This window comes from Trichechus manatus, unplaced genomic scaffold, assembly GCF_000243295.1.
Source record: "Trichechus manatus latirostris isolate Lorelei unplaced genomic scaffold, TriManLat1.0 scaffold00003, whole genome shotgun sequence".
NCBI classification, from domain to species: Eukaryota; Metazoa; Chordata; class Mammalia; order Sirenia; family Trichechidae; genus Trichechus; species Trichechus manatus.
Genome location: NW_004443939.1, coordinates 5,910,456 through 5,922,096, shown reverse-complemented (window position 1 = coordinate 5,922,096; position 11,641 = coordinate 5,910,456). Strand labels below are relative to the sequence as shown.

The 11,641-nt window shown below is 38.7% G+C and overlaps 1 protein-coding gene across 1 annotated transcript in view; it reads left to right on the top strand.

The window, feature by feature from the left end:
* Window positions 1–11,641, top strand: part of CUNH1orf87 (chromosome unknown C1orf87 homolog) — a 95,894-nt gene that overhangs the window by 11,676 nt on the left and 72,577 nt on the right. The window contains exon 2 of the mRNA XM_004369126.2: window positions 4,570–4,791. Coding sequence (XP_004369183.1) covers window positions 4,570–4,791 — 222 coding nt within the window. The remainder of the gene's footprint in view (window positions 1–4,569; window positions 4,792–11,641) is intronic.

Here is an 11,641-nt window from a genome sequence, read left to right as displayed (position 1 = left end):
TGGTGAGATTTTCAGCCAAACCCCACTCCCCAATTTCATTTTATGTTTTATTATGCTGTCGTCTCTTTGAAAAAGAAAAGTCTGGTTGTATGGATTCTCTCTTACTACTTCCAAATAAGAACATACTTTCATTTACTGAAATTAGATCCCCATTCACTGCTTTGGCATACTCTGGACTGTATCCTTCAGAGGGCTTGGGGCCTGTTAGATGGTGCACAGTTGGCAATTGGTAGCATTGAGTCGCTGCCAAGGCTGGCAGACCTTTAAGATGGCATCTGGTGACCTTTTAGCTGAGCCCCCTGGGTCCTCCGTTTGAGATTTTATGTTCTCAGCAGGGGTGTAATCCAAATCAAATGTGAGATCTGGTGAGTCTGAGTTGCATGGGAGGCGGGGCCGGTGAGGGAGTCCTATATTGCTTTGGGCAGAGGAAGCTACTAGATGCCCCTCACAATGTTTTCTCTCTAACCCTGAGACTCTGAGCCCTAATACAGGGTGGCACTAAAAGGCTGGTTTGCAGGAATAGCCCAGTGTGAGAGAAGGAACCATTGGACAGTTTTCTCCGCATGTATTTATCATCCAGCAGCACCGTAATCCTCTCTAATTGCTCTGGTTCCTGGATGACACTAAACTCTTCACGGCATCCCTGGGTGCAGCAGCTGAGGTCAGAAGTACATATGCGGGCCCTAGCTGTGTCTTGCTTCCAAGATAGCGTTTTTTTCATTCTTTTGAAATGGCAGATTTCTATTCTCAGTAATGTAGGTAGGTAGCACACAAGCATCGAAGAAAGAACTGTGAGTTTGTGAACAACATAACAACCAATGTGTGTTGACGAATTGTTTGTGCTAACGACAGACACATGCCGTTTCTCAGCTGGGTAGTCATTTTCATGATAATTTTTAAAGTGCTATGTATTTTTTTTTTTAGCTGCTTTTACTCTGAACAGATTTAACAGGTTATTTTTGGTTTTACATCTACTGGGGCTGTTTAACAGACAGGCAGATACATTTCACATTTCTTAGGCAATTCTGTCTTGAGACTGCCCATGAAAGGATTTTTTTTTTAATTGTGGTAAATGTAGATGTAACATAACATTTGCCATCTTAACATTCTTCACATGTATAATTCAATAACATTAATTGTGTTCATCGTGTTGTACAACCATCACCATTATCCACCTCCGCTAAAGGATTTTGAAGGTGATTAAAGGAGTCCCTGGGTATTGCAATTGGTTCACATGCTTGGCTGCTAACGAAAAGGCTGGAAGTTTGAGTCCATCCAGAAGCACCTTGGAAGAAAGGTCTGGAAATCTACTTCAGAGAAAAATTAGCCACCGGAAACCATATGGAGTACAGTTCTACTCTGACACACATGAGGTCGCCATAAGAATCAACTCAACAACAACTGTTTTTTTTGTTTGTTTGTTTTCAATTGTGAAAATATATATCACGCGATGTTTGCCAATTCAGTATTTTTCATGTGTACAATTTAGTGCTGTCAGTTACATTAATCATGTGTGCAATCATCAGGCAACTGGTTTTTTTTAAGTAAAGATAATATCGTCCGTTTGCCTTCCTCCAGAAAAAGTTAACTCTCTGCCCCATGACCATTTTTGCCTTCAAAGCCTACGTTTTCTGCTTCCCTTGCCTTCTCCTGTACTTTTCTGCTCTTCATATAATTCCAAATTCCATGGATCCTCCCAACTGTATGTGCAGTAGGATGAGTGATTAGGATCCGAGTTTCTGCAATCAAGTTAGACTTATGTTTAAATCCTGGCTCCACTACTAGAAATCTATACATTTGGACAAATCACATAAACTTGCTGAGCCTTAGTTTTCTCATCCTAAAATGAGATTACGAGCACCTGCTTATAGGATTGGTCTGAGAAGTAAATAAACTAATGTATGTGAATGGTTTATAGTGTGGCTGTCACGTAGTTAAATGCTCAATAATGCTATCATTTTTGTAACCCTTACAGTTATTTCTCTTTCACATGAACTTCAAATAGCACTGGTTCTCTGTAATATCTGTTTGGCATTTATTTATATGGTAGCTATGTATGTTTTGTATTGTGTAAATTTTCTATCAGTCTCTAACACCTTATAGAAATATATCTATATATACATAAAAGTACACATATCATAAGTGTGCAGCTCACTGAATTTTCACAAATGTGATACATCCATGCAACAGCCACAGCAAGAAACAGAATAGCACCAGAACCCCCAGAAGTCCCCTCATTCTCCTTTCTGACTCTACCCCACCAAAGATAACCAGTATCCTGACTTCTAGAAGCAAGTTTATATCAGAAAATTATAACTATTATTTGTGTTATTTCAGACAGCCAAATGAAATTTAAGTGTCTTGATTTCAGGGACCATATATTTTATCTCTTTTCTCTTTGGAAACCTCGGTGGCGTAGAGGTTAAGTGCTACGGCTGCTAACCAAAAAACGTCAGCAGTTCAAATCCTCCAGGCACTCCTTGGAAACTGTATTGAGCAGTTTTACTCTGTCCTATAGGGACACTATGAGTTGGAATGGACTCGACAGCAACAAGTTTTGGTTTTTTTGCTTCTCTTTGCAGGAACTATTTGTTAAATATACACTCTCATTGTAATACTCTCATCTTGTTCTATTGTCATTGAGTACACCTGTCTGACAAAGCTCTAGTTCTGGATAAAGGCCACTCTCTGCTTTCTTTGCATCTCCATCAGGGCCACGGGCACTCCTAAAGGAGAGCATGCACGCTCTCAGACTGATGCCACAAAAATTCGTTATCTCCAACCTTAAGTGGCCACTCAGTTGTGCTCAGCCAACCCTTCTTATTTTTCTGGTCATTTCTCTCTTCCATTCTTCACAGAAGCCATTTCAAGACATCACCCTTAATTCAGACTTCCTACCCCATCACTTGCCTCATGAGCCCCAACAGGTAACCATACCTTGTATATCAGAGAAATTTCAAGCTGTCAGCAACTTGATCAAACTCCTTTCACCAGACATACAAACTTGCCTCTATCCTCACGTATCTCCCTATGACCCTTCCCTACGGCTTCATTTCTGCAGCTGCACTCTCAATGACATCCCATCTCACTTTGTCAAGGTTCATCTTATTTCATCACGTAAATCCTGTCCTTTTCTCCAGCTCAGCTGGCTCTTCACCATTGAAATGTGTTAAAGTCTCTCACATCTTCAAGCATAATAATAATTAAGCCTTACCTGAAACTCCACTTTCCACCCCAGTCAGTTCATCTTTCTCTCTCTTCTTGCATCCAAACTTCTTCACAGAGGTCTTTAAATTTCCTCTTCAGTTTCTTGTCCCCCCTCTTTTCTCAGCCAGCATCAGTCTAGTGTCTACCTCCATTACCTCATTGAAACTCCCCTTACCGAGATTTCTAATGGCTAAATCCAATGGACACTTTTCAGAACTTACCTTTCTCTGCAGCATTTGATATTATTGACCATACCTTCTCTCAGCGGAAAAAGAAGAAGACCCTCAACGAGATAGATTGACACAGTGGCTGCAACAATGGGCTCAAACATAGCAACGATTATGAGGATGGTGCAGGACTGAGCAGTGTTTCATTCTGTTGTACATAGGGTCACTATGAGTCAGAGCCGACTCGATGGCATCTAACAACAACATCACACATAAACACAAACATTACATACATCAATTTTACGTAGTTGAGGTAATCATATTTTTCACTTATTTTTATGACTTGACATTTTATTGTGTCATTAAAATTATTCTTAATGGCTCCATAACATCCCATCATGTGGACTTAAAATGAGATATCCAATCAATCTACCTATTACTAAATATTTAGAGTTTCATTCTCATGAATTCATTTAATAAATCAAATAATTTGAACAGTTTCCTGACTCTTAATATGTCTTGTCAGGTCACCTACTATAAATTATATCTATTGATATGACTCCCAGCACTTGAGTTTTTTTTTCAAAGAAGTTATTGCCTTGATTTGCAAGTCTTTAGTTATTAAGCAAGCTTGAAAAATTTTTAGAATTTTCTTTCCTATTTGCATTTCTTTGAATCATTCCTATGGAAGATTTTCTTTTTCTTTTTCTTTGTTTAATACTAAACCTAAATGGAGGATTGCTAAGAGGAGCAAATCTGAAGATGAGGCAGTTAAGGAGAGAACAAAACTGGGGCCGGCATCTTGCTTCAACTTTCTTCCTTTTTAGTTGAAAAAGAAAATATATATATATATATATATATTTGAAAATACTTGTTAGGGTTGTTATTAAGAAATGTGGTAACTGTTAGAGTTTATTTTTGATGCTGCCCAGTAAAGGCTTTGGAGCAGATGAATAGATTGTCTTTATGAGTATGAGGAAGAGGGAAAGGAAAAGATAAAGCCTGAGAAGGTAATAACGTGGCCTCTCCATGGCAAATGATCCACAGACAAATAACCAACATTTACTTCTACATTCCACCATGCTGAGTTGCTGCTGCTGACACCTCCAGACTAACACCTTCCTTTTCTTGGACCAGCCCAGTACAAGCATAGTCTGCCCTGTGAGTAACAAAGTGCAAAACTGTTTCTTCACAGCAAGGAGAATGAAAACTTCAGTGAAACTCAAACAGCGCTTCAGAAATCAGTGACTGGTAATGCAAGGCAGATGAGCAGAGAACCCCCGGCTCCCATTAAACCCAGAGCTCAGCGAGTCAATTGTAACCCAGATGATGTGGAAGACCGCAAGGACCCAGAGAACAACCAAAAACCCATCATAACAAGAGCATGCAATAGCAGATTTCTGGATGGCAAAGTGAGTAATAAGAAATACTGAAGCTTTTCTTGGTAATTTGCTAGGAAAATTCAATTAGGATGGAAACATAGGCTCACACAAATACACACTTTTACAAATGGTAATGAATTATATTCTGCATGAAGTAGAAATTATAATCACTTGGTTTCCAATCTGAAAATGAATTTTGAGGTCATTTTGTATATTGCATCTTTGTTGACCACCAATTCAGTTGATCAATTCATTCTACCTGTGCTACCTCACTATAGAAAAATAACTCAGTGATACAATGAGGTGTCACTGTACATGCAAATTTGGAGTGGGTTTAGGGGCTTTGTCTCTTTAACATTACAGGAAGAGATCATTCATTTTCAAAATCTAATGCAACAATGTCTAGGTATTAGAAAATTATGGCCATAAACTCTCTTGATAGAAATATATATCATTCATTCATTAAGAATCAACCAAATAATCCACAAGATAATTTGATAGTGATTAATCTAAATTATTTTAAATTTGTAATTAAAAAGCAAGAATATCAGTAGTTGAAAACTAGATCCAAATCAAGACAAAACTACCGATTCATTGATAACAAAGGACCATTTCCAAAAATTGCTGAAATTGCAGTTAAATGGATACATACAGTAGGAGTTTTTCAGTTTTGCCAAGCATTAAGTGACAGCGAGATATTTTAGCAGAATACTGAATTAGAGTCTGCAGTAAACTCTAACATAACTATTTTTAGTTTATGATTTTAGCAGCCCTTACTAAATCACTGAGGTACTAACTAGTCTTTTAGTCATATAAGAAAATGAAAGCCTGTAGGTTTGTGATCTTTTGCCCATAAGAACTGTGGAAAGGATCACAATTTTGGAGCAGTTAGCAACCCGGCAATGGATCTCAGACTATACTCTGCAAGGTCTAATTGAACCCTGAGGTCCAGAAATAAAAGAGACTTTCCAAATATGTTAGTGGCACAGCCTATGCTGTTGTTTTGGCTTCCCATAATGAATCCTTGATTTTAGAGCCTGATTGGAACAGGAGATAATTATCCAGCAGAAGTGAAATAATCTATTACGAACTTCTAAAGACTCCGAGTTTTTCCTTAATTGTGACCCTGACATTACAGTCATGCGCCACATGACATCCATTCAGGCTAGGTTCGACCACATATATGTCCGTGGTCCCATAGGGTTATAACAGAGTTGAGGAATCCTGATCAGAGAATAGGACATAGCGGACATAACCGGACATAGCAAACACAACAGCTTCCTGCACACAACACGCGTATCTCATGTTTCTTGTATACAAAGAGATTATGCTGCCAGGTGTGTAATGGTAGAGTGCATGTATAACCTATAATACATATGTCTTGATAGCCATAATAAATGCCTGTTACTGGCTTATGTATGTACTGTATTGTACTTTCTATCATTATTTTAATGTGAACTTTCCCTACTTACCAATAAAAATTTTACCTTATAACAGCATATGCTTTGACTCATAGGCAGCAGCAGTATATAATACAATGTTCACACAACATCCTAACCACATAACATCCTATTTCTCAGAATGTATCATGGATGTTAAGTGATGCATGACTATAATATAATTTTGTTGTTGTTGCTCCTCAAGGAAGACCTTGGTAATAATATTATGGTTATAAAACATTTTATTATTGACTAATCGCTTTCAAATAAGTATCATCATTTGCTCCTTCGAATAAACCCTGTGAGGTAGGGACCATTGGTGTTTCTATGACCACTTTATAGATGATTAAATTTGAAGTGGCTGAAAAGAATGGGGGTAAGATGCTTACCCAGGTTTTCTTTCTTCTTTTTTTTTTTTTCTTCTTATGTATCTATTGACCTTTCTAATTATAAACTAATATACATATAAAATGAGGGAGAATATAAATAAGAAAACAATAAAGCTCCACCAAAAAAACTACTGTTAACATAGTGGTACATTTTCTTCCCTTCTTTTTTTCATGCATAGCCATACAGAATGAAAATCACTATGTATATACCTTTTGTATTCCTGCTCAATTCACTTCACATCAAGAATCCTCTCTTGGCATTAGAAAAGTTACCCTAAACATCATCTTTAGTGACTCTATGAGAGTAACACTCAGAACTTACACTTAAATAGCGTTTACTATGTGCCAGGCATTGTTCTAAGCACTTTACATATATTAATTAATAAACTACTCCCAAGCACCCAATGAGGTAGGAACTCTTATTATCTTCCCTTCATGGATGAAGGAACTGAGAAACAGAGAGATCAAATGCCTTGCCCAGGTCATAAGGTTGAGAAGTGGTAGAGCTATAATTTAAGCCCAGAATCTAGGTCCTAAATCACCAAACTGTACCCATTCCTTTATTTGGCTACAACATGTTTCTTTTAACAAATCCCTTATTTGCAGTTTTTCTCTTATAAATAGAAATCTGTTTCTTCACACTCCTTCAACCACATCAAGCAGCCCATTCCTGCCATGGACTCTGCCATTGTTACAATAGATAGTGTGTTTGTTCCACTCATTACAACGCATGTTCAGTGGATAACGTGTTCTTGGACTTCCTTGACAGAGCTGGCTTCTGTGCTAGTTCTGTGGCTCCAGGGGGAGATGATTTGCCCCTCCCATCCCAGAACTCAACAGGGTTTCTTATGTGAGGCTCAGTGAGAATAACACCCAGCCACCAAACACAGGAAGGCCTCGTGGGAGGTGTGGGGACCGACTAATTGGTTCTGTCTGCTGGGTGTATGGTGCCTGCCTGCCAGATGGCAGCCACAGTTGCCTGGTACAGAGACTCTCATTACCACCTTGACTAAGTGGTAAATGGAATCCTGCTGCAGTTAAAGAAGAAAGGAATCAGCGCTCCTTCTAGATCCTTATCCCTCGTACATAGATGAAAATAACCTTTCCTGCCTGGGACGTAACAGGCAATCTGGACTGGCTGAACTTGTTCCAAAAAGGAGATTGCTGTTAAAGATTGAGCTAATCGGGGTAAGGATGGTGCATGTGAAACTCTTTTCCAAATTACAGATTAAGTTTGAAGAGCATCATTAGTAGAAGGTAAGTAAAGCTGCAAATGTTAAGAGAATCAATCATTTCATTATGTGAGAACAGTAAGAGATCTTAGAAATCAACAAGTACAAACTTTGATTTCACAGATGAAGAATGCGATGCCTAAAGAGCTTAAATGATTTGTCCATGGTCCCACAAAAAAAGACTGGCTTTTCTGAGTGCCAGACCTAAAATCTTTTTGCCTCTCACATACACTCCTTAAGGGTAGGTTTTTGAAAATACATATATTGTTTACATAGTTTCCCAGTACCATCAGCTCTGCCTTCTCTCAGAAAATAAAAAAAGAATGTGTGACTAGCAACAAACTCAGTAGCACATTTTCAAAAATAAAATTAGAGTGTGCTTTTTGCATCTGGCAGTATGAAAATGAACGTGTTAGTGCTTTAATTTGAATCACTATCACAGCTGATTGACAGGGTGTGTTCTTTTCAAAGGCCTTTAGCGTGCTTTATCTTGTTCTCCACAGTAGCCCTGTGAGGTGGAGGCGCACAATGTTATCCCGATTTTATAGATGAATAGACAGATGTCAAAGACAATTCCACTTGATGTGCATTGGCAATTCAGATTCAACATGTTCAAAGCAGAACCTTTGATTTTGCTCTACTTCCTGTGGTCTGTATCTCACAGAATGACTCCACCAGTTGCATCAGAAGGAAACCTTTCTCTCCCAAACTCTGATATCCAATCAATCCCTGAGTCCTGTAAATTCCACCTCTTTCCTGTCTCTTAACCCTTTCATGCCCGGCAGTACATACAGTGACCATGAACTTCTTCAACCTCTGGCTTTTATTGGGAAGCTACTGTACCATTGACAGTGCAGACTGCCAAAAGGCAGGGCGCTTTGTGACTGTTTGAAACTGAAGAAATGGGCATGTGCTGAAATTACTGTTTTTACAGGGTATTATATAAGGTGTCTGAATTTTTTGTAGGAAAAATAGAAATTTTAAACATTTTTATTTGTTACACTTATGTACCAGTAGACCCCAGTGGGGACTCTTGGGTATAATCAGTGGTTACTTCACATGTACCTCTAAACACTTAGGGTAGGCTTGTGGGAGAAGGCAAGAAAAAAAAATCCATACTACCTACCAAAAATTCAGACATACTCAATGATTTAGCATCCTTCCATTAATGAAAACACATGGTATCAGGTATCAACAAAAATTTCAAAACAGAAAATAATTGGGTCACCAAAGCGTTAAAAATGTTCTCTTCTGGAGATTGATTTCTGGCCTAACAACATGAGGAGCTCCCCAGTGAAACTGGTGATAACTATAAGAAAAAAAAAATTAGAGCTCTGAAAATGGTCCTATGGGTGAACAATAAATGAAGAAAAAACTATTCAAGAACATCTATGAAAATTCTGTAAGAAAGATGAGAGTTTGTGGTATTTGAACCAAGTCTGCTCCCTCCCTCCCGGCTCCCAGCTCAGTGAGGTGGAGACTCCACTCCAGACTACTGCAGCCAAGAACACAGAAGCAGGATGTCAGCTTTTCTCATCCTGCCCCCTGCTAACTGATGCTGAGGCTAAATCCCCTTAGGATGCAGTTGAGAGGTGGGCTCTCACTTTTTCTGCATAGCCTGCTGCCCCCATTCATGGAATGGAGTCTCTCTTTGAGTGCAGCATGCTGAGAATACTGGGGCCCTGATCTTTATTGCACTGGCTAGGGAGGCGTTGGGTTCAGTGCTAGGTGAGGCAAGCCAAGAGGACCCTAAACTGCTGCCCTCCACCCTGCCCCTCACTCAGTGCTCAGCTCCTGGAGTGGCAGGGATGTCACTCAGAAAGAAGCTTGCCATTGTCCCCATCCCCATCTCTAGAGCTCTGGCCCAGATATTTTGCCTAGGGAGAGAAGCAGGCAATACAATAGATAGTTCCTAATCTCCTCCCAAAAGAACTGACTTCAAGCCTAAAAACTCTCAAAAATAGTGGAGGTTGTGGTGAAAGGCAATTGGGAGAAGAGGAGAAAACCAGGGAATAAGAAAGCTGAGAGGAGCCCTTCTTTGACAAGAACAAGACTCCAGCACTGACCTGAGTTTATAGAGCAATTTATGCCATAGGGTATTATCGCAAACAATGGAGCAATCAGCTGGCAGTTAGTGGAGTTTAACAGCTGAGTGTGGTCAAGAAAACAGAGAAGGGAGTCCTACCATAGCCACTGTCATCCCAGGGTGACTGTGGAAATATCCAAAGTTGCTCCTCCCTTAGGAACAATATCAGAGGTTGAGTATCCACCCAAAAACCCGTTGCCTTCGAGTAGATTCCAACTCATAGTGACCCTACTGGACAGAGCAGAACTGCCCCAAGTCTATAATCTTTATAGAACCAGACCGCCACCTCTGAAAGCAGAAAAAGAAATGTAAATGTCCCTTAAATTTATCAGAAGATGTAACCTTGTTCTTAATAAGAAGAATGTAAATAAACACTAATCTACAATACAATTTCTCATGCATTAGATTGGAAAAAATTTCAGAAAACTGACAACATATTTTGTTGTAAGTCTATAGGGAAACAGATACTCTCCTACATTGCTAAGGAAATTTAAAAATAATCAACTATTTCGGAAGGAAATTTAGCAATAATAAAATTCCATGCATATTTAGTTTTTGATATGAAATTCTCACTTTTGGAAATCTAACCCAGAGATACACTGGACAAATGTAAAAATATTTATGTGGAAGTCATTCAGTGTGATATTACTTACAATATCAAAAGAAAGGAAACAACCTAAATGCCTACCAAAAAGGAACTGGTTCAATAAACTAAGGTACATCCACACAGTGAAGCACTGTGAAACTATAAAAAGAAATGAAGAATATCACTACGTATGGATAGATAGAAAGATAGAGAATGATAGATAGATATATAATACCTGCTGTTAAGTCAACTCTGACTCTCGGAGACCTTATGTATGCACAACCAAAACAGAAACCACAATTTCTTTTATAACCTAATCTCAGAAGTGGCATACCCTCACTTATAATAATAATCTAGTGGTCACCTAGACTAACCCTAATTAAATGTGGGAGGGGACCACACTAGAGTAAGAATACTAGGAGGCAGGGATCACTGGAACAACATGAACCTAACTATGTATCAATTGACAGTAAAACCAACAGAGTGGAACAACTTTAAATGACTTTAAGACATGATGACTTCACTGTATGTCCCTAATGGGATATATTATATACTTTTTTAAAAAAATATTTTAAATGTTTTCAGTAACCATTATGTTGATATTGTTATTCTGTAGGTTGTTTTGACTTTGGATTTGGGGAGTGGGAGAAACGAGATATAGACATAATACTGATGAGATTATATAAAACCCCTAATGTCCTACATTTAAATTGGAAATATCAGCATGAACGCTTTATAAATAATGTATTTCCTAGTCTGTCCACTGAAAAAAACTTGGAAACAAATGACAAACCCATAGTAATGAGCACCCTAGTGCCTGCGTTCTAATTCATAAATTCTGAAGGCTGATTCCAGGTTTGACCTCAAACATCTACTTATACCAAAAGCAACGAAGATATCAAAGACCTCCTAAGACCTATTAAAAAAAAAAAAAAAAACCACTGAGGATCTAACACTCCCACTAGCCAAAGATGGAACAACTTGGGCATCAATAAGAACAATAGTTGCGTCCGGCAAGATGGCGGTCTAGGCAGAAGCACCACGCCGTCCCTCCACAACAAAGTTCCGAAAAACTAAGCCAAACAGAGAATCAACAATCCTGAAACCCTAGAACATCAAATGAAGAGATAAAGAACTCAGCCGAACACCAAAC